This window comes from Triturus cristatus, chromosome 2_2 (assembly GCF_964204655.1).
Source record: "Triturus cristatus chromosome 2_2, aTriCri1.1, whole genome shotgun sequence".
In the NCBI taxonomy this organism is placed as follows: Eukaryota; Metazoa; Chordata; class Amphibia; order Caudata; family Salamandridae; genus Triturus; species Triturus cristatus.
This window is the reverse complement of record NC_140582.1, coordinates 805,383,756-805,408,297: the sequence shown is the minus strand read 5'-3', so window position 1 is coordinate 805,408,297 and position 24,542 is coordinate 805,383,756. Positions and strand designations below refer to the sequence as shown.

The 24,542-nt window shown below is 45.0% G+C and overlaps 1 protein-coding gene across 3 annotated transcripts in view; it reads right to left on the bottom strand.

Annotated features, from left to right (window-relative positions):
• LOC146862804 (uncharacterized) overlaps positions 1 to 24,542 on the bottom strand; it is a 377,330-nt gene that overhangs the window by 187,992 nt on the left and 164,796 nt on the right. For all 3 annotated transcript variants that reach the window (XM_085643300.1, XM_085643302.1, XM_085643301.1), the window contains exons 8-9: positions 10,452 to 10,540; positions 2,461 to 2,539 (exon numbers count right to left, since the gene is read on the bottom strand). In XM_085643300.1, the coding sequence (XP_085499426.1) occupies positions 2,461 to 2,539; positions 10,452 to 10,540 (168 nt within the window). The remainder of the gene's footprint in view (positions 1 to 2,460; positions 2,540 to 10,451; positions 10,541 to 24,542) is intronic.

Below are 24,542 nucleotides of genomic sequence, written 5' to 3'. Positions count from 1 at the left end.
ACTCCAGCAGACATTTGGTCTATGAGAGGGGGGTGGGGGTATCACAAATTCAAAACACCAAACTGACCCTGTTCAATAGGGGTGCTGTGATGCTGCACTATTCCTGGCTATGGCAGGTGCAGGGGTGGCTTTGTGGGATCCAGGCACAAGGCCCTTGTATCCGATGCAGCAGGGCTGTGTATGTTCTCATAACCCCCCACACCCTAGCCCACCATCCCCCCACCATCCCCGCGGCCCCCACCCCAGTGCGAACACAAACTTCGGACACAGCATTCCTCCATCAACCAAGGCTTCAACTACTTAATCACGCACTTCAAATTCACTTCTTAGAAATACATAATTCATATTTAATTATTTTAGCACTGGGCATCACTATCAATGGCCTATTATATGAAGAGGTGAATACTGCTCTCGTTAAATAACGTCCCAGCTGGGGACAGTATTAACTTAGTGAAGCCATTTCCTTCCATGCCTGGTTTTGCACCTCGGAATGTAGGAAAACCCATTAATATTGCACATGTTATCCAAGTTGCAGCACTGAGGAAAGTGACGTTTTTTCCTGCTCAAATTCTGCCAGGGACTACCTGTAAAAGCATGTGCAGGAAAAAAGGGTGACATTTGCGCACAACTTGTTACACTGCCCCCAGATTCGGGATAACTGACCCTCTTGGAACGAGGTGCAAAGCGACTGAAAAGGGAGGCCTAACCAATTAACTGATGGTGCTGCAATAAGCAACTTAGATACCCATCTCATGGAAAAAAACATGTACGGATCAACAGCAAAGTTAATTACATTTGTGAGAAGAGAGACTTCGTCAATGCGCAGAGTCTGTCAGCAGGGGAGAGTCCCCATTTCAGGAGTATTATTTAAAGTCTTTTGACATTTCAGGAATGAAAAAAAGAGTCAAACTGAACCACTCTAAGGACTCAATCTAATACATCTATTTATCACGGGAGCAAAGTCAACAGCGCACGTCCACTGGCTTGACCGGGCAGTGAACAGCTTAAATCTTCATTCAGTGGCATGACGTCGCTGCAGTGCGAAGCCAGATTTCTTGTATATTAGCATGATGTCACAGCTCTAAGCAGCAGAATTTATTCTACATTTTAAATACGTCACAGGCTGAATGAAGTGTGCAAATTCATTATGCAAGGCTGGGATGTCACGGAATGTGCAATTCTCGCGAAGGGGGGTGCCCGGGGGGTTGCGCAGGAGGGGGGTTCAGGTTTAAAAATAAAAAAAATAAAACTTACCTGAACGGGTCCACGCCACCTCTGTTCCGCTGTCCTCGTATTTTAACATTTTAATTGATTTATGAGGGGGGTGACTCCAGGCCACAAGCGTCGGCCCCACTCCTCGAATAGACGGCGGTGAGCTCTGCAAAGAGAGTCCAGGGGGTCGTACAGCTGCACTCCCGGGAGGTGTCCTGCCGCTGACCTGTACACTGTGTGTGCAAAGGGCAGGTCCTCATGAGAAAGGAAGGTAACTGGCTCAAGGGTGGTGGATGTAGCTCCAGGGCCTGGTGCGAGGGCGTGCGTGCAGCACCTCTCAAAGCAGGACAGAGTCTGTGTGAATTCATAACTAACTGTGCTGTTTATTCTGCGATAAGATCACCGGGTCGGAGGAGCCGAGGGCGGCTGCACTGTGGTCCCTCCCAGAAGTCGTGGCTGACATGACGGGCGAGTGGGGGAGGAGGGGGTGGAAATGGGGTCATCCCGGCTGGGGATGGGAGGAGACGGGAGGGGTTTGTTTAATTAAAAAAATATAGTAAAATAAAACTTAACTTACCGTCCTGCGCCACTGCCACCTCAGCTTCTGGATGTGTCCAACTCCCGACTCCTGCCGTCCTGCCTTTTCCAAATCCCGCAGGTAGCTTTCATTGCGGCGTAATCAGCCAGGAAAGGCAGCCTCCCTCCCTCCCCTCCGCTAATCACAACACTGCAATGGCAGCATTGTGATTCGTGAGGCGCAGCGGAGCGCGCCCCACCCGGGCCATTTTCTCTATGTAGGCTGCTGCATGCAGCAACCTACATAAAGAAAAAGGGAGAGTGGGTGATCCTGCTTGAGGGCAAGGCGAGAGTGGCTTGCCCACTGTTGTGCATACTGACTGTTTGGTCAGCACCAGGGCCGACCAAACAGTCAGTACGCACAACAGTGGGCAAGCCACTCCACACCTGCCCTCGAGCAGGACCACCCACCCCCAACCAGGCACTTCTGCTTTCTCGCCGTGCGAGAAGGCAGAAACATAAAATGGTAGTTATTTCCATTTATGTTTCTGCCTTCTCGCACTGCGAGAAAGCAGTGGGGTAACGCCCCCATGCCGCAATGTGGGAGCTGCCACTGAGATCCGGGGCTTTACGATAGCCGTACTTCACATTAATAACAGACAAATGCAATAAGCGAGTTCAGCAGATCTGCCCAGGTGCATCGTACAGGTGCAAGCAGAGGGAAGCACTGACCTCCAAAATCAGCTCATCTCCAGTGAGCTGCGCAGCGTGATGAGTCGAAAGTTTCTCATTGTTTTGTTCACGAAGCTGACTGAAAGCAAATTAATTAAGGAAAATCTATCAAGTGGGTATAAACTGCATCATTCTAATTTTCTTAAAACTGGGGTTTATAAATCTACAGACATTAAAATATCTGCAAAGAATATAGGATTATAAATGTCTGTAAATTGCTCAGCTTGGGCCTAACCTGGGGGGCAGCACATACCACGACACATTTCTTGGTGTGAAAAAGGCCGCTTTATTGGAAACAGGTGCACCTTACATCCAAATTTCCTTGGCCTGTGCCGTACAAAACTAAACCTCACTAAATAAAGTCTTCCTACCTTACCCCCAACCCCTCCCCTAACATGTCCCCCCCCTGCAACACTTATTAACAACTGGCCATTCCTAACTTCTCTACACCTCCTAACTAGATAACTTCTTATGTTCTTCTCATAACTGTAACCATCCAACCTTATACCGAATTAACTAGGAAAAACGCCCCCGCAGCATATATCACCACACCTGCACCTGTTCCAGCGACAACCCCATACACGTGTTCCCCCCCCGGATGCACCTGTTCCCCCAAAAGCCAACCGAAAAGCTACACAAACCAACCAAAGTCGCCTGCCAGCACCCCCCACACGAGGATAAAACAAACATGAGGGGGTGGAAGGGGGGGAAAAAATGTTTACCCCACCACAAGCCTCCCCCAGCCAGCTGTCGTATCATGACCACCAAAACGGTGGCTCGCGACACGAAATGGTCGGCTTTAAACCCTCCCAGCCCAAAAACCGCCCAACCCCAGCCCAACGAGCCCAAAAGGAGCCCACGGCATGTCCCACGTGGTACGGCTGCACCCCCGGCCCAAAACTCCTCGGGGGTGGCAGACCTCCTGCTGGTCTGCCGCCTCCCCCAAAACCCCATTCTCCTTGGAACTTGGTTGGTGTTTTACCAAATACGTCTAATTAATAATTAACAGCATAAGATATGCGCTGAAAAAATAAACTTTTCAGTGTGAAAAACTAATATAAATAAACATATTCTAAAAGATAATTGACAGAATATGTCAGTAAAAAATTACACTTGCTCAAAATGTCACACAAGTTGTTTTGTGGGTCTTCACGTATGCCAATTTAATTGCAAAAGTAAATATTATAAATTGCCTTTAGACATTGTTTAGAATATAGGATGGAAAGCTATCAATTGTTTTCATCATTGGTGACAGTTAGTAACCCTTTGACAAAACGGTCGCTTGACCAGTCACACGTGCCCCTAAAGCTTAAGTTTCTAAATCAAAACTCACTGTAATATATGAGCACAAAAATATGATCATTTTTCGTTTTGCCGTTTCTTTTTTTTTTTCTTAAGACCCCGAATACATCTCAATAAAAATGTCTGATCTAAACCAACACACATCCAGGCTGCATTTATACAAATACAAAAACAGATACAAATGAAAATATACTGAAAATTGTTTTTAAATACAGTTGCTGCCTGGCTTAATTATATCATTACAGAGTCAGACTGGCACAGAAAATAGGCCTGGGCACCAAAATAAAAGTGGCCCTCATTAGTGAATCCTATAGTTAAAACAAATGGCCCACATATGAAAATCAGGGCAGTTTTGTAATTGTTAAGCATGCTGTTTATGTGTTTTGCAAGTTCTGTGCAACTGAATGCACTCGTGCATGCTGTAGGCAACGTTTGTGGTATTACCAGAGAAAAAAGTCGGCCCACACACTGACCTGTCAGACCAGCACTTCGGGCGCTGCCAGAGTGCCTTATGAGCCAGTTCGACCCTGTATCTTTTCTTTGTCTGTCAATTCACCAAAATGCCTGGGGTAGTGGAAGTGACATTGCACGCCATTTGACCTTTACTTTGACTTACACACACATGCTTACACATACTAAAACATTCACACACTCTTGTGCACGTAAACACACTCTCACCCGCAAGCGTACATACAAAATATATTTAACAGCATTTTTTCCTTAGCTTAGCATCCAGATTGGGTAACTTTCCAACTAATGTACTCCATTCTTTATTACACCAATAGTGAATAATATTATTCACTATTTGTATAATTAAAATTGGACAGAAACAAGGCAAATGGCGCTCCAACAACCATCCATTAGGAAGAGCTGCACCTGTGTTCCAGGCACTGATTTTGCCACCTCTGAGGCCAGGGGTTGCAAGAGCAGTGCCAGGGTTAGCAAGCGGCAAGTTAGGGGTTGCAGCTGCAACCCCTGGCGCGCCCTAAATGACGTCCACGTGCTCAGCAGATTTTGTCAGCTCAGGCAGGAGTGGAGGATCCCGCAAAGGCATGGCAGGGTGCCACGAAAGATGAGGTAAACATTCTTAGATACGGGCAGCAATGCAGCATTAGTGCCTAGATTAGGGGTGGGGAAAAGGTGCCACCTTTTCCCAGATTTCCTATGGAGAATGTTGCCTCCTATCATCCCCACATAAATGAATCCTCTCTCCTGACACAGCCCTCAAACTCATTGTTTTTTAACATAAACTCAACTTTTATTTACCATTGTATAATAGCAGGGAAATGTCCTGTTAATCATGTCCATATATAAAAAGTGCTTTAAAAAATGTATTTCTTTGTGTTTTGCGGGTGTGTGCACGTTTGATGTTCAGATAAGTGTGTTTTTATTAAAAATCTGTGTTTCATTGTTACGCACATAATGACCCAATAGATTATATTTTGCCCATAACACATACAAGAATGTTTTAGACAGTCAAGGATATACAAGAAAAATAAAGTCAATTTAAAAAGCAATGCACAATTAATACAGAGGTGTGGTTTCTCCCACTTTATATTTTATAAAATCCTTCTGTCAGCAATATGCTGTGGCCTGACAGGTGCCAACGGGGTACTTTGTGCTTCAAGAAAGTACCCTAAATACATATAAGATTAGCTGCACAGATTTATTTTATCAAAGTTATTGGCAAGGCAGGATTTCTTTTGTGATCCCACTCCACAATCCCATTGCCAAAGAGCTACCTATAAAGCTCTGCCATAGAGAAGCACAATGTTCTATAACAGGCCCTATAGCTTAGCCACAACAGAAGAATCTCTCTCATTTTATTCACCTTTAGGGAAGAGAAACTTACAAGGGATAATAGTCAAGTCTTGGCTTTAATCATGCTCCATCTTTCTGCTTTTAACACCAATGACCTCAAAATTTGACTGGCGAGTCTGATGTTCAATGGCATTGACTGTAAAGGTTCCTTTCTTCGCTGGTAGTCACATTCATCTAGATAAATTGTTTGTTATGCTATGAACTAATACTTCCACATTGTGTGAAGTCACCAAAGGCTCTGCTCAACTGCCTAGTCTTTTCAAGATTAAGATTACCCCTCTGGCCTAACTACATATATACATATAGTTGAGAAAGCCGATGTGTTGTGCACCAATCACCTTGAGCCCCACTTACACATTTGCAGAGGGATGTGCAGCACTGGAGGATCCTGCCTCTCTCCTTACTGGGAAAAGCAGCTTTATTTAAAATGATGGCCCTCCCTCGATTTCTGTACACATTTCGAAACACTCCCTTTCCAATAGCACAGTCTTACTTCCGACCATGGATAGTGTGGCCCTGGCACTCCTCTGGGACGGGGTCACCCTCGACTCTCGAAATTGATGAAGGGTTGATATGATGGTGGAATAGCTTTCCCTGGTACACAGAAAATATTATTGGGTATCACAGCTAATCATTGTTAATCACTGGCATCCCGGAGGATGAACCGGCCTACAGGATGGATAGGAGAAACATTCACCCTGGGGGTTACTTGCAAACCATCTATGGGGTGCGGACCGCACATCCCTTTTCAACCCTACAGCCATCACTATCTCCTTGTGGCACAGAGCCCTAGCATCAATGGGTTGGGGGGGAGAATTACACAGGCCACCCCCTTGTGGGACTCTACACGACTCAGTACTTCAGAGAGGCTTCGACAAGTGGGACCTTATAGGCCTGTCTCAGGTGGGTGACTTATGGAGAAACTGGGAAGTCCTCCCATATGCAGAACTGCAAAATGACTACTAACTGGCGCCCACAGAGGCCTATAGATATTTGAAAATCGTCATGCCCTGTGGTAATGTGATTCCAAAAGGAGAAGACCCTCCTGAGTCCTCCCCTCTCGAGGACAGACAACTGGATGACTACCTAACCAAAAAAGTGATTTCAGTAACATAACGAAACAGATTTTTGAGCAGTGCGAACAACCACAAAACCGTATAATTATGCCCCAACTCAACGCCTTGGAAGGAGAGGCACGATGCCATGAAAACAGAAATATATAAGCAACAAGAAACAACCATCGCTGAATGTCTGAAAACATGAGAAGAAATATATCATGAGAAACTCACTGAGAGACAGAATGTGGAATCAATTATATGTGATTATAAACATATAAATCCCTTGAATTATCAAATTGGCAAAAATACCTTGATAACGTGAACTTTGTTAACTTAGTTCTACAAGTCCCATAAAGCCTCATAATGGGCTAATATGGCTGAACTATATTTAGTGGTAATAGAGGATGGACTCACGAAACCGTGAACAGGACCATTTCTTGGTCGAAACGCATAGGTGGTGGTGTTGGTTGAAATTGTGCGGAATAAATCGTAACTAATGAACAGAGACTTGAGTGTGGCTGGCACCTGCTGTGAGATGTGCGCGCTGAATCGGGACTGTTTGCTTATGGTGAGATATATATATATACATACATACATACACACACACATTTTAATGAGCAGAGAGCATGAGAAAGACAGAAAGTAATACATGCGCACACATATGTTGGTGTTTTTGTGTCTGTTAGTGCGCACAGTATCCAACCATCCAAAAAACGTGTTGGACTCCAGTTCAACACATTTGATAATAGGGATAATAGCTATAGGAGAGCAACAGCTCCAATCTAACACTAACAAATACTTTGAGATCACGCATCAATCAGGCTAATAGGAACAACATATTTAAGTTTACTAGCTTCTAAGAACATGAGGATGAGTCAATATGCAGAGTTTATAATTCACTGTAGATAGTTTTGAAATGAACACAATGGTAGTGCCTTTACCAAAAAAATAAAAACTTTTAGTTACTGCAGCAATCTATGGCAGTGGACAGGTAAAGTAGGCAGCAGAGAGAAACGTACTAGGGTTAAACATAGGTCAAAGGCCTCACGATGGCGTGGGGAAGTTAAAAGTAGCAATTGTTCCAAATATAGAACAGCCTGAAGCCCTTGTGACCTGTCAAGCAGTCCCTTTTAATTTAACTAACTGATTGCCCTTTAAAAATTAAGTAACTCTCTAAATGTTAAATAGGTACTTGTCTGTATTTCTTTTCTTATCAATAATACTACATTTAAAACAATTAGAGATGTGTGAGGTTACCAACAGTGATGTCATCGGGCTTAAGAGGAGTCTCTGGTTAGAGCACTGTTTCCTGATGTTTTAAAATATATTCATCTATACAAAAAATTGCCTCTTGGTGATACAGGTAGGTCAATCAAAGGGTTTTTGTAAAGCGTGCACTTGTCACCCCAGGAGGTCTCTTGGCGCTAAGTTCTTATATCCTTGGCCGAAGAGCCACGTCTTGAGTCTCTTCCTGAATTCTTCAAGTGAGGGGCAGGTGCGTAGGTGAAGGGAGAGGTCGTTCCAGGACTTTGCGGTGAGGTAGGAGAAGGAACGACCTCCGTAGCGGTTCCAGTAGAAGTGGGGGATGTGGGCCAGGCAAGGGAGGCGGAGCAGAGTTTCCTGGTGGGACAATGGAACTTCAGGCGATTGTTGATGTAGGTGAGCCCAGAGTAGTGGAGGGGTTTGTAGGTGTGAGTCAGGAGCTTGAAGAGACATCTTTTCTATACGGGGAGCCAGTGGAGCGCTCGGTGGTGGGAGGTGGTGCTGGTTCTCTTGGGAAGGTTGAGGATGAGGCTTGCTGCAGTGTTCTGGATGGTCTGGAGACGGCTGAGTAGATGCGTGGTGGTTCCAGTGTAGAGTGCATTGCCATATTCGAGGCAGCTGGAGATGACAGCATGGGTGACTGTTTTCCTGGTGGATATGGGAATCCATCGGAAGATCTTGCGGAGCATGCGGGAGGGTGTGGAAGCATGCTGTTCAGGATGATTCTGAGGTTGCGTGTGTGGTTGGAGGGGGCAGGACCGAGTGCGTTGGGCCATTAGGAGTCATCCCAGGGGGAGGGGTTGTTTTCGAAGAGGATTACCTCTGTTTTCTCCGAGTTGAGCTTAGGCAGTTGGCCTTCATCCAGTTGGCGACGTCGGAAAAGGTGTTCTGGAAGTTGGTTCTGGTGGTGTCGGTGTCTTCTGTGAAGGAAAGGATGAGCTGCGTGTCGTCGACGTATGAGATGATGTTGAGTTCTCGGGTGCAGGGAATGTCTGCTAGAGGTGTCATGTAGGTGCTGAAGAGGGTGGGGCTGAGATAGGAGCGCTGTGGGAGGCTGCAGATGATGTTCTTGGGTTCGGAGGAAAAAGGCTGTAGGTGGTTTCTCTGTGTTCAGCCGGAGAGGAAGGAGACGATCCAGTTGAGAGAGTTGCCCTGAATGCCCATGTAGTGGAGTCTGGTGAAGAGGGTGTGAAGGGAGATGGTGTCGAAGACCACCGAGAGGTCAAGGAGGATGAGGGCTGCTATTTCCCTTTGGACGAGGAGGCATCTGATGTTGTCCGTAGCTGCGATCAGGGCCCAGAAGCCTAATTGGGAGGCATCGAGAAGGTTGTTCTCTTTGAGGTACTCTGTGAGCTGGTTGTTGATGGCCTTCTCAGAGACCTTGACTGGAAGGGGAGTAGCGAGATGGGTCGATAGTTCCTGAAAATTCTAGGGTCGTCAGAGGGTTTTGCAAGGAGAGGCTTGACCTCCGTGTGTTTCCATGCGACGGGGATGGTTGCTGTTGTGATGGAAGTGTTGAGGATCTCTGTGAGGTTAATTTTGATTTCTTCTCTCCCCAGGTTGTAGATGTGCTGCAGGCAGGGGTTCGAGGGAGCGCCGGAGTGGATTGAGTTTATGATGATGGTGATGTCTTTGATTGAGAGCTGCTTCCAGTCAGATACTCGGTGGGTGTTGGAGGCACTGGTAAAAGTGCGGGGTGTTCGAGGTCAGTGGGTTGGGGGTCGAAGTTGCTATAGATGTCTGCGATCTTCTGGTGGAAGTAGTCTGCCACGGTATCGTAGACAGCTTGGGAGGGGTGAATCGAGTTTTTGGTGGCATCTGGTCAGGAGAACTACTTGGTCTTGCTCCCTAAGGTGTTGGTGGTAGTTGTTGAGGGCAGATCTGAATGAGCTAAGATCGGAGGGGCACTTGCTAGAGTGCCAACGCCTCTCTAGTTTCTTGCAGTCGCTTTGAGGGTCTGCAGTTTGGGGGAAAACCAGGTAGTGAAACAATTGCGGATGGAATGTCATAGGAGTTCCCAAATCACACAACAGCATCCATAACATTAATCTGCATCATCACAGGCTAAGGCAGAAGTCATTTGCCAGAATTTCACCCCTGTTGCACTGAAATGAAAAGTATCTATTTCAACATATACACTTCACTCTCCAATTCCCATCTGTTGCTGCAACCGAACAGCACAGAGTCTTCCCATGCCCAGTCATGGCTCAGTGAGTACAGTCTGAAACCTTCAAGCCAAAATAAAGGTCATTAACTATTCACCTGGGCTCTAAACCCCTGCAGTAATTCAACCTACTGTTATCTGCCCCGTGCATGTCCACTAATTAAAACATGACTTGAAGCTGTGAGCCCAGGGCCTGCACTGATGCCTCACAGGCTCCAGTGATTGCAATAAACACGAGCAGAGGATTTAGGCTGGGAACACTGCCCGTCAGCCGAAGACACTTGCATGAAGCAGACCTGGCTTACGCTGCCAGCTGGGCCTCACCGACACAGATAGACAAGTTACAAGAGTTGTTCACAGTGTTACTTGGCATCCAAGGATACTCTGCAGTGTCCGGATCCATCCCTTCTGGAACTCGTTTCAAGTAGTCGTCCATCACTTCTTCTACCACTTCACTGAGCAGCTCTCTGACCTTCACAAAAAGAACAGACACAATGCATTAACTTTGTTTCTTGTGCACCTTGTTAAACACACTGCCAATGTGTCTTTATCATGCTAATGATAGTTACTTCGGTGATGTCCTACCTAAATAATAACTTGTTGCTAGGTAGCGCTTTGTGCCTCTTTTCTGCAGTTTCCAAGCACTGTAAATAACAGGTGTTTTTATAACTCAAATCGTGGTCCTCAAATTGCCGACCTCAAAAGGATGGCAAGCTGAGTGGCTATTACAGGTATTTTAAATCATGATCTGCAGATCGCTGTGTGTGTATGGAAGCATCTTCAACTCACCTAGAAATCCTACCGGCTACAACTCATGACAAGCTATAATACTCTGATCATAGATTTCATTTATTCGAGCCAGTATAGTATTGAACCATCTTAAACAGCGTCTTGTGCTTCTATTAGACATAAAGCTGTTTTGGACATGATGTATAAGGGTGCGTATTACTCTGACAAGTCTAGTCGCCAGGATTTTAGGAGACATTTGAGCACAATGTTAATAGGGGATCAGTAGTGGCTGGTGTGCGGGCGAGGTGTTGGGGCAGAGAGAGTTGGGGGACGATGGACGACAGGGAGGTGGGGGGAGGGAGGGGAAACGGACAACAAATGGACATTTAAAAAAAAAAAACGTACCTTCCGCCTGCCGCCCGACACTCTTTTCCGTGTCCTCGCTGTAGCATAGCTTCCCCTGTGGCCAATCGTGACGCTGCTCTCATGTTTGAAAGCAGCGTCAGAATTGGCCTGAGCGCTAGGAATTTGAGCTCCCAGAGAGACTGGGAGCATGTGCTTTACTGTCTCCAACCCAGCAACGAAGCTGGGGTTGAGCTCAGTGCGCATGTCGATTTGGCCAGCCTAAGAGGGCCGGCCATATCGACATGTGCACTGACAACAGTGCAACCACTTCCCCCACCACTGCCCTTGCATGCCCCCCCAAGACTCGCCCAGCCCTCAGAACCTTGAAAATAAAACGGTAATAAACCCATTTTATCATTGTTTTTTCAGGTTTTGTGGCTGGCAGGGGGGTGGCATTCCCCTGCCATAGTAGAGGACCCACCACTGTAAGGGATATTGGGTGATATGAGGAGCATTTATTAGAGGATTTGTGTGGTTTAAGAATGACTGTAATAGTCTCTGAACGGAAATCATAGGGGAAGGATTGCATGTATAGGCCTCTTTGTACATTTCCCTTAAGTGCTTAATAAGTGGTGATGATTATTATTTATGTAGCACTAGTGGGAAGCTGCTGGTCCCTGGGGTTCCCCAGAGGGCATGGCAGTAATGACGTGCTGTATTTCCTCATCTGATATGGTGGGAGGGGTCTAATTCAATAGATCGGTCAATGTTAGTGCACGGTGCGGGAGATCTCCTGCAATGGAATTTTCTATTTCAGAGACTGTAGGGGTTCTGACAGTAAATTGTGCCTTATAATATGTAGCAAAGGCGTTCATGATGTCCCTGGGTGTCGTGACTGTTTGCCCTTCTTCATTCAGTACTAAAGGACGTATAATATTGGCCTGTAACTTATTGGAGAGCCAGTATAGCTGTTTCCATGCTTTGTCACCTAGTTCATAAACCCTACTCTGAGAGTACAATCACCCTGCTGGAGTCTAGTATCCTTTGCTTCAGTGTGGATACAATCAATTCAAGTGAACGGAGGGTAGAGAGGTGATGAGTAACTTTCACTTGAGAGCTGCAATATGGGCTTCCAAATTCACTACTTCCTTATGTTTTCTCTAGTCTTACCCTTAATATAGGCCATCGCTTCGCTTCTTGTTACTGTTTTGGAAGCTTCCCATACCACAGTTGGGGATGGAACTGATTTGGTATTATGTCAAAATACTCAGTGACTTTATCTCTGAGATGGTCAGTAAAGGAATCAGCCACCAAGCATTTAAAAGCCATATCCCTTTCACACCTTCCAGCCGAAGATGTAGTGTTAACTTTATGGGTGAGTGATCAGATACATCCCTGGCTAGGATACAGGTATTTTTTACCTCGTACATGACCATGGCTGGGACAAAAATGTAGACAATGAGTGAAGTGTAGTCATGGGAAAGAGGGGTGGGGAGGGAAAGGAATGGGGGCATTGATGTTCAGTAAAATGCTATCTACACCATGCATCAGTGAGGCCTAGAGTGTGGTTGCATATTGCAACTATACAATCCACAACAACGCATGGTTGAACAACGCGGTCTTAACAATGACTGCATCTTAACCACGCATGCCTTTACCACGCATGCATTTACAACAAATTTAGTTGTAATTACATATTTGGTAAAGGCATTGCGTGGTTAAGGTTCTGCCCTAGCCCCCGCTTTAAGTGCTAAAATCCAGCCACCTGCCCTGAGTACAACCCCAGTCCTAAAAACACCCGAGCCCCCCCGCCCTGAATCCTAAAAGCACACCCCAGTCCTACATACGCCAGCCCCTCCATGCCCTAAGTCCTAAAACCCGGCCCCTAGACTTAAAATCGATACGGCCCCCTGCTCCTGAGCCCTAAATCCTTCACCCCAGAACTCAACCCCAAACTCCACTGTCCTGAGCCCTAAAACCTTCACCCCAGAACTAAAAAACACCCCATCCCCCGAACTAAAACTGTCCCCCCATTGAAAGTATAAATCAAAATTAACAAAAGTTCCCCGACAGAAGTAATAAAAAAAATCATACTCACCAAGCCCTCACCAAGTTCCGAGTCCAGGCAGGAATTCACCTCCAACCCTCCGCCCAGTCCGACCCTCTGCTCGAGTCTAGAGCACTGACAACCAGAGCTGTCTAAACCACGCATATGTGTGCTAAAGTCATATGCGTTGTTTAGATGTCTGTGGTTCCGCCTGCGTTGTTAAGCCAAGCGTTGTTTAGACTGCATGGTTTAGGCTGTTTCCCCAAGAGGGTTTGCATACTTGGAAAGATGAGTGAATTTATGGGAGGCTGCAGAAGAACTTGTGTTGTGCATCCATCACGCATTAAAGTCACCACCAATAATCATCATTCCTATCGGTGAATATGCTAGCAATTGCGTTAGTGAATGGAGTGTGAGCTCCAGCAAGGTGGGAGGAGTATACTCACTTTTAAACATCCACAGGGCGCATCTAACATTCCCGTCACCATGATGTATCTACCAAGTGCATCTGTGTTTAGAGAATTCACTGGCAGTAGGAAAGACTTCTGAAGAAGTCTGTGCCAGCTGCAAAGTTCTCGATCCTTGGGTCTCGTGATAGCCTGAGAGGCACTCAGGCCTGCATAATGATGTTATGGGTTTTGTGTGGCATTCCTTGATCTGGGTTTTCAGGGAGGTGTGTCTTGTTATTAAATTTGAACCTTCAGTTTGGCTGGAAATATAAGTATGCATAACTTCCCAGTGCAATTTCTGATTCACCTGATCAAAGGTCCTCCTCTTTTGGGATGGGGGGCCTTGTTTCTTATTGAGTTTGTTGTTCAGCGGGTGCACGTCTGGTGCCCAATATAATGTTTTCTTTTGTTTAGACTGCACATTTTTTTTAAATAATTTTTAAAAAAAGGTCCTCTTCTGGTGAACTCATATAGTATAATCTGGGAATATGAGGATCATGTGGGAGACAAACAACATTCCTGCTGATGCTCTAACTGTTCAAGTCCCTATCCCTATAGTTGGGGAAACTTGCAATCATGGTGTGGGCATGGCTCCAGTGGATGGCAGATGTCCAAACACATGGTGAGCTCACTCAATCAAACAGCAGGACAGCTGATTGTCTGATAATTATGTTTTCAGGCACACTTCTAAGGAACGCCACTGGATTGTCCCCTTTAGCTCCTTCTGGGAAACCCACCAGTCTTAAATTATTGCACAGGGTTAGTCCCTCCGTGTCTTCCATGCAGAAGCATAGTTTGTGATTAGTGACTTTTAGTTTTTGAAATGTGCATTTTGAGACCCTTTACCGTGTCCTCCAGTTGTAATAAACATCACTTGGCTTCTGTGACTATTAGAAATATTATGCATATCCTGGCATAGCACCACCACGGCTTTCCCACAATTCCAATCTGATCTACAAGGACCTATCTAGTGGCATTAAAAGCTTGAAGGATAATGTCTGGCGCGTTCTGTGGGTAAGTGGTTTAGTAGATTTATCAAGCTTTCCTGGTCTGGGGGCTGCTTGGCTTTTGCCTTTAGTCATGACTGGGACTTAGAAGGCCTTGTGGCTCTAATAAAAAAGATTGATCGGTGTGTGTCTGATCTCTCCACTGTCCTGTCAACGAGAAGCCATCCCTTTCGCTGTCTAACTGAGCACCCAGATATTGGGTCCCTCCAAATGACTGGAGATACCCCTGCCGATCTGCTGCCTGGACCACCTAGGCAGCAAGAGCAATCACAAGTCAAGGGCCAAAGTCGAAAACCACCTAATGCCCACCATGCATGTAGCACGTCAGAGTCGGTATACTATATCAATTTATTTGGGGTTATTAGATAAGTCTTTCTCAATCTTGTCCCTCAAGCAGAGCTGCAACTACCCCCGACCACACAAGCCTCATACAAAGCGATCACCATCAGGTCTACATCTTCAGTGGAGCTTACTGACCCACAGGAACAGCCACCCTTGTACAGATCTCACAAGGGGAGTGCAGAGGGCCCCCTTCAGTCCTGGGAAAGCAGCCACTGGCCTGTGAAGTCCAGAAGAAGGGGGTGGAAACACACTGCTTGGGCACAAGATCAGTCACTCTGTAATTTGCCCACCCTGGGTGATTGCATTCACCGGGCATTGGTTGGTAAGTTGCAGGCCGGTGTGAAGGAAAAGGGACGGGGGTCGATGGAGAGGGCCCATCTAAGCACACCTCCTGTTGTCATTTCCCACATTGAATGACCTAGCATAAAGTCTCAAGGCTGCCCCTCCTAGGTCTATCAGAAGACCTTGCCAGACTGCCCTGCACAGCCACCGCCCGGCTCCTCGTGTTTGATCCGGGAGTCACACTAGGTCTGTTTCTGCCCCTCAGGACACCACAGGGCACACTTCAGTCACAAACAGAGAGGCACAATAGTTCTGTGCAGCACTCTCGTTGCCGCTGCAACTCCCCCATCGTTTGACCTCTTCACTCAGCCGTGTCTCAGGCCACAGCTGAGGAGTTACTTCGACACACTCCAGGAGCAATATCTCAATTTAAATCTTTTAGCTCTGCAGTATCGGAAAAGAAAGAGCAGTCCTACCTATAGTTGCTGCTACTTCCAGATTGTGAATGGCAGGACTTTAGGCAGATGGATGGGACAATTGGCTCAATAGCCTCATGAAGTGATGTTCGCCATTTTGCAGGGCCATGCCATAGCCTTCCAAAGTCTACATCACAAAGTGGTAAAAAGATAAACGTTCATCTATGAAAAGGTGTCAGGCAATTGTCTATTAACTGTCATTTTTAATGGATGTAAGCAAGGATGGGTTTTTGACAAGGACAAGGTATCTATAAAGTGTTATCTATAAAATGCAATTATGCAACATGAACCTCAGAAAAACTGGGAAGCTGTTCTGTGACAGAAAATTAAATCGATTTGCTAGACCAATAACAATCTAGCTTTTCCATGATTTAAATTTGGTAGGATTTTTAAAAGCCATATTCCGGAACTAAATTCACAAAGTTATGTCTATGATGGCTATGGTTGAGAAATCGTTCTGGGTTTTTAAAAATGTTGTTTTAAATGAGTAGAAGTGTATGTAATAACTCAAGTAGTCAGTCAACACTGTTGAATATAGCAATTTGATCCTAAAACAAATGTTCATTTATTACCTATGTGCCCTAGTCTAACGAACTCAAGAGATATCTATCTTTAAAAAGCAAGATATGTGAACAGTAATGTGGACGAAAGGATCCTTCCACAAACAACCTGAACTAGCTCAGGAGAGAACGCAGAAAATATAAATAACACATCACGAACGAAAAAGCTTCCTTCTTCAACAACACCCTTGACAATGCAAAAAACACCCCAGAGAACTCTTCAACAACATCAAACAGCAAACCGCCAAACCAGCACCAAAAAACCCTCAGAAAGGTGTGAAAAATTCGCCAAGTTCTTCAACAATAAAATCACGAAAATTGAGCTCTCCCTTGACGATCCCAACCAGTCCTCTAAAGAGATCCCCCCTCCTAGGAAGAAAGTTAACAACCCACACCCCCTGTCCACACTTTTATCCACTACACCTCTAGATGACAAAGGATGTAACAGACCCCAAAGGCCCCACACAGCTCATGGTAACTGGAAGGTATTCTACCCACTTTCGGAGAGGGACATATCGGCTCTGCTGGCTACATCCAAACCTTCCCCCCACCTAGTTGATGCCCTACCAGCCTCCCTGGCCACAAAACTCAACCATGCAATAACCCCACTTTGGAATAAAATTATAAACAGCTTGCTGACAACTGGAGTGATGCAGGACCGTCTAACACTCGGACAAGTCACCCCTCTACTAGAATAAAATGGAAGCAGACCCAAATGACCTAAACAACTTCCGCCATGTTTCCAATCTCCCTTTCCTAGCCAAAACTCTATAGCGATGGGTTCTCTCACAACTCAACAAACACATCGAACACAACAATCTCCTCAACTCTAACCAATCTGGGTTCAGGAAAGGATGTAGCACGGAAACAGCTATTTTGAGCATAGTAGATGACTTTCACAAATCCCTGGATACAGACCGTTGTTGCCTGCTCATTCTCCTTGACTTATCAGCGACCTTCGACACTGTCAACCACAAACTCCTTCTAGCCTCCCTCCAAAAAAAGATTGGTGTGGAGGGGGTGGTGCTACTTTGGTTCACATCCTTCCTACAAAACAGCTCTCAACAAATAAAAATAAGCAACCAAACCTCTGAGACAACGGCAATAAGCCGGGGTGTCCCGCAAGTCTCTGTCCTCTCGCCCACTCTCTTTAATATCTAGATGGAACCCCTCACCATCATCCTCAATGACACAAACATCCCCGTCCATCTATACGCAGACAACATCCAGCTATACATGGAAATATCCTCACTAGAAAACATACACTGACTAAACTCCACCCGCAAAGAAGTCCAGCACTGGATATCTCGTAACCACCTAAAACTCAAACAAGACAAGACCAAAATTCTCCTCATATCAAAATCAGAAGTGTCATCCAAAATGCAAGATTGGATAAACTCCATAGACGCTCTTAACTGCAATCTAACCCTAGCTAGCTTCGTCAAATCTCTAGGAATCACACTGGACCCTAAAATGTCCCTGAAAAATCACATCAAGAACAATGAGAAGAGTGCTTTTTACAACCTGAAACTGCTAAACAAAATCAAACCCTACCTACGACTCAATGAGCACAAGTCCGCCACGCAAGCTCTAGTGCTGTCTAGATTAGACTACGGGAATGCCACCATAACAGGAGCTGCTGACACCCACCTTGCTCCCCTCAGAACCACTCTCAATGCAGCAGCCAGAATAGTCACAGGATTCAAAAACTATGACCACATCGCCCCCCTCCTTAAAGAACTGCTTGGCTCCCAATGGAAGTCCGATGCAGCTTCTCACTCACAAAGCCCTCCACACGGAAAAACTTGCCTAGTTTGCCTCAAAACTCAAAAAAGCAGGTCAGATGAGAAACCTAAGAAGCTCAAACACCCTACTCCTCATTCCACTCAAAGTCAATAAACAAGAAACTCTGGCATGCTCTTTCTCGAGCAATGCACCAAAAAGCTGGAACTCCATACCAACACACATCAGGACAAACCCCTCCTTCTCTTGAGCTTTAAGAGACAGCTAAAGGATCTCCTCCTCAACAGACACCTCAACTTGGGGATCATCAATTGCCCAACATGGACAGGCTCTTCATCCCATGCGCTCTTTAAACCTCGCCCGAGCTACTTTTCTCCTTCTGAGCCCCAACAATGATTTGACTGAACTCAAATCAGCTGTTCTGATTTTACTTTTATTTTGTGTAAACTGAGTGTGTGAGCTGTGAAGCGCTCTGATACCCTGAGTCTTGCTAGAACTATATAAAACTCTTAAATAATAAAAATAATAGTATGCTTGTGTAAACCATATACTGATACCAAGATTTACTTACAAATGGATTTCCCACATAGCCCGCTGACTGAAATCATACACCTATCTGAAATGCAGACTTGCATGACAAAGATGTTATGTTAGGGAAACTTATAGAGCGCACGTACAGCCAAGGGGTTCCTTGGCGCTGTGACAACCAGGAGGGAAAGGAGCGAGGTCTCAGGCTAATTAAATGCTTGCTTCCACAGTCAGGCCTTCCAAAGCTTCCTGGACTCCAGGGAGTTATGTTCCAGCCAGACCGAGGAAGGAATAAAGTTCCATAGGATGGGGGCCGGGACAGAGAAACTCCTGCCTACTGCTCTCTGTCATCTGTCTCTTGAATTGAGGGATCCTCAACTGGTTGGCAAGAGAGAATCTGAGAGCTCGGTTAGGAACATATTCTGCTTGCTACATAGGTTTGCTACATAGGCTTGAGCCTGGTCATGAATAGATTTGCAAAAAATACAATCCATTTTAAAAGCAGTTCTCTGTTTGACTGGGAGCCAGAGAAACTTCCATAAGCCAGGAGAAATATGTGCACATCTACGCATTTTACTGATTATCCTCATTGCTCTATTTTGAATGATTTGTAGGTGGTGTAAAGAAGTTGCAGGAAGATCCAATAAAGGGAGTTTGCATAGTCCAAGTGGGACACAATTACTGCCACAATAGTCAATTTCAAAGGCTCAGGTGACAAAAGAGGAGTGACTTTTCCAATTGATTTCAAAAGTCCAAAGCACTTTGCTATGACTGCCTTGATCTGGGGAATCATGGACCATTGATTGTCTACCAGGACACCCAGACTCTCGGCAGAGGCCGCTGGGACAGGAGAGGGCCAATTGGTGTTGGCCCAAAGATCAGTCTTCTGATTGAAAATAGTCACCTCAGTCTTATCAGTGTTTACCTTCAAGGAGTTAGTTCCAAATCAACTTCAGAGGATAATACTGAGTCCTGGTGGACAACACAGAACACATGAGTCATAGAGGAAGAGAACAGGCCAGACTGCACTTCCTCTGTGTGGCCGCCTAAGGAGGAGAATCTCTAACCCAGACCCTGACCTGATAAACCGGTCCCCTTCAGACGATTCTGCAGAATCACTTGATCAACAGTATCAAGGTGACTGATGGATCTAGGAGAAGTAGCGGACATATATCCTGAATTCAACTTCCATAGTAGATCATCAAGGGCAGAAAGCATCACTGATTCTGTACTGTGGGCTGGGTGGAAACCAGCCTGCAATGGATAAATCAATGGAACTACGAAGCTATGGATGAAGCAATGGATGAATGGATGAAGCTAAAACTAAACAAGTTTCTTGTTGCTAACTAATCTGTGAACTTGCACCCGAATAGACAGAATAGTGGAGCAAAATGGGCATCACACAAAAGGTCATCTCTTCCGCTAAGTCGTTAAACATTACCCTAGACTCAAAACTCAACTTGTTCTCTCACATAGTTGCCCTTGCTAAAGGAGCCAACCATCATCTCCAAATTATTAGGAACATCAAAATTTCCTGTCAAAAGCTGATTTGAAGAACTAGTCCAAGCCATGGTAATATGGTTGGCTGAGTACAGTAATTTCATATTCACCTACCTCCCAAAAACGATTTTACATCCATAAAAGCAGTCTTACCCTCTGCTGCTCAACTCATCTCCAGAACAAAGATATTTGATCCCATCACTCCAGTGTTGGTGTCACTTAACTGCCAACCTATCAAAACGTTCAGCACACAAACAAAAACATGTATCACCTTCACGGAACTACATATGGAAACCCCAAGCCTCATGTACGCATGTGGTATGCATATATTTGGTATTTCTACCGCAAGATCAGAGTCAAAAGGCAGCTGAGCGCTGTATAGTTTCAAAGACAAGCATAAAGTCTAAGAGTGATAAAGGAGGTTCTGTTTTGTGAAATCTTACTGCACTGTAGTGTTCTTTATACAGGTGCATCTTTAACTCTTTCCTAAATTGGAGCAGCAATAGGTCCTGATGGATGCGGGTATACTGTTGCAGATCCTGGGTCCAAAGATGGAAAAGTTCAGCTGCCTTGCTTTTTAAACTTTTTTACACTGAGGTAGTTGCCCTGCTACTTGTGAAACCCTGAAACTAATGCTGGCTTAGAAACTATCTTAAAGCATGAAGATGAGCAAAAAACTAAGGCAAGGCTTCTGCATGAATTGGCCTTCCCAAATGTCAAAAAGTTGTACCATGAAACATACTTTCCCTGGCAATGCTAAAAAGATCTGGAATACCCTTCCAACAAATGTCCACATGGAATGTCATATAACAGCTGTTGATGTCTATGCTGTATGATGGTTGGGAAATAGATGATCCAAAGAGAGAAAAGGTCCGTCAGATTGATATGTTAACAGTAATGTATATTTTTAAGTCTTGCCCACAGACCGTTTTTAGCTGTCTGTTGTCAAAGAACTATTGTGAATAGAACCAATATTTACAGTGGGCTTTAGAAGAGCTTATTGCATATCATTTGTTAGGCTTCTTGTCAATCTCATTTGCTTGCTTCATATTTGATGGCTTTCCTTCCTCTTCTTAGAAACTTCAATAAGGCAGGAGAAATATGTCCACATCTACGCATTTTACTGATTATCCTCATTGCTGTATTTTGAATGATTTGTAGGTGGTGTAAAGAAGTTGCAGGAAGATCCAATAAAGGGAGTTTGCATAGTCCAAGTGGGACACAATTACTGCCACAATAGTCAATTTCAAAGGCTCAGGTGACAAAAGAGGAGTGACTTTTCCAATTGATTTCAAAAGTCCAAAGCACTTTGCTATGACTGCCTTGATCTGGGGAATCATGGACCATTGATTATCTACCAGGACACCCAGACTCTCGGCAGAGGCCGCTGGGACAGGAGAGGGCCAATTGGTGTTGGCCCAAAGATCAGTCTTCTGATTGAAAATAGTCACCTCAGTCTTATCAGTGTTTACCTTCAAGGAGTTAGTGTCCATCCAGTTCCAAATCAACTTCAGAGGATAATACTGAGTCCTGGTGGACAACACAGAACACATGAGTCATAGAGGAAGAGAACAGGCCAGACTGCACTTCCTCTGTGTGGCCTCCTAAGGAGGAGAATCTCTAACCCAGAGCCTGACCTGATAAACCGGTCCCCTTCAGACGATTCTGCAGAATCACTTGGTCAACAGTATCAAGGTGACTGATGGATCTAGGAGAAGTAGCGGACATATATCCTGAATTCAACTCCCATAGTAGATCATCAAGGACAGAAAGTATCACTGATTCTGTACTGTGGGCTGGGTGGAAACCAGCCTGCAATGGATAAATCAATAGAACTACGAAGCTATGGATGAAGCAATGGATGAATGGATGAAGCTAAAACTAAACAAGTTTCTTGTTGCTAACTAATCTGTGAACTTGCACCCGAATAGACAGAATAGTGGAGCAAAATGGGCATCACATCTCTTCCGCTAAGTCCTTAAACATTACCCTAGACTCAAAACTCAACCTGTTCTTTCACATAGTTGCCCTTGCTAAAGGAGCCAACCATCATCTCCAAATTGTTGGGAACATCAAAATTTCCTGTCAAAAGCTGATTTGAAGAACTAGTCCAAGCCATGGTAATATGGTTGGCTGAGTACAGTAATTTCATATTCACCTACCTCCCAAAAACGATTTTGCATTCATAAAAGCAGTCTTACCCTCTGCTGCTCAACTCATCTCCAGAACAAAGATATTTGATCCCATCACTCCAGTGTTGGTGTCACTTAACTGCCAACCTATCAAAACGTTCAGCACACAAACAAAAACATGTATCACCTTCACGGAACTACATATGGAAACCCCAAGCCTCATGTACGTATGTGGTATGCATATATTTGGTATTTCTACCGCAAGATCAGAGTCAAAAGGCAGCTGAGCGCTGTATAGTTTCAAAGACAAGCATAAAGTCTAAGAGTGATAAAGGAGGTTCTGTTTTGTGAAATCTTACTGCACTGTAGTGTTCTTTATACAGGTGCATCTTTAACTCTTTCCTAAATTGGAGCAGCAATAGGTCCTGATGGATGCGGGTATACTGTTCCAGATCCTGGGTCCAAAGATGGAAAAGGTCAGCTGCCTTGCTTTTTAAACTTTTTTACACTGAGGTAGTTGGAATGTCATATAACAGCTGTTGATGTTTATGCTGTATGATGGTTGGTAAATAGATGATCCAAAGTGAGAAAAGGTCCTTCAGATTGATATGTTAACAGTAATGTATATTTTTAAGTCTTGCCCACAGACCGTTTTTAGCTATTGTGAATAGAACCAATATTTACAGTGGGCTTTAGAAGAGCTTATTGCGTATCATTTGTTAGGTTTCTTGTCAATCTCATTTGCTTGCTTCATATTTGATGGCTTTCCTTCCTCTTCTTAGAGTAAAGCTTATTTATCAACGTTTTGATTGGATGACTTGTATCCTCCACTTCTTACATTCAGGAACCTAATTTTTCTTTTTCTATAAGCACTCTATGCAAGTGCACGTGTTTTGTTGCTCTCTCCCTCGTGTGCTTCCCCAACCAAATCACCATGCGCTCTTTGTGTTGCTCTCACCTCTCTGTCTGTTGCCAATAAATTGGCCTACTAGATTCTCCTCACTCTGTCTGAGCCTATCAGAATTAGCTGTGCTTGATCTTCCAATAACTTCTGCAGGACCTCTGACAGAAGTAGAATTAGTGGAAATGCAACTAAACCGGAAGATATTCCCCAGGAAACCATACATAGGAAAATGTTCCCACACACAACTTGAGATGCCTCTTGTTCTGTGCTGGGGTGCAAAGATTCATGTACCAACATAGCAATATACCGTCATACAAATCTGGAGAAGATCATATCCATCACTTCAGGGAGTAACTCCCACTCAAGGTTCTTCAAGGAGAGGTGACTCAGATCATCTGAACTAACACTGAGGGTGAGTCTGCAAAGTGTGCCACCACTGGGCAATTGCCTGCCTTCACAGGTTCCATGACCCCCACCACCCTGTAACCTTTCCAACAACACCATTATGATTTTTATGGATAGAATCTGATTGATTTGCTCTCCCTGAGATTGAAGGGGAAGAAGGCCTCCATAGCCACCTACCACTCCAGCATGTTTATGTGCAGTCATTACTCAGACGCAGCATCATATTTCCCAGATGGGCAACCCAACCTAGCGAGAGAGCACTTGTGACTATGGAAGCCTGCATCTGTGCAGTGCTGAAGGAGCAAGTCATCTGTAGGTTAGAGGGACACATCTATCAGTGCAGATCAGTAAGGGCTCACTAGAAGAGTCACACCCAAGCCAAGAGGTTTGCTTGGTATCGAAGCCACTGTTTCCTGAAGTACTCTTTTCTGCCATCTGGCATGTGGCACCAATAGAATGCCTGGGACCATTAGGCCCAGCAGGAGAATGAGATACTAGAGAAGGATCTTAGACTGAGGCAACAACATTGGAATCATCTCCACAATCTTCTGAGGTGGTGGTCTGGACTTCATGCAGGTTGTGTCCAACATTCCCTATAAAGAGCAGGCACTGTGTGGCAGTAACAAGAAATTTCTGGCACATATCATAAAGCTCTGAGGAGGCAGAGCATGGTGTGCTGAAGATGCTCCTTGAACAGAGCTACAGACTCAACTTTCGCCAGCCAGTCATCCAAGTACAGAAATGTAGGGACTTCTGAACTCCATAGTGAAGCCACCACTACTGAAAATACTTTTGTGAAAACATGGTGTGGTTATCAGGTAAAACAGGTGCCAAGGAAACTGTTTTGTGAGTCTATGGTGAGCCCCAAGTAATGACTGTGAATGAGAAGGATTGCAAAATGAAAGTAGTTGTCCTGGAATTTCTGGGATGACAGACAATACCCCGCATTATGAGCTAGCAGGATCTTGCTCTACAGGTTCAAAAGGCAGAGGTCGAAAATGGGTCTCAGAGCATCATTCTTCTTG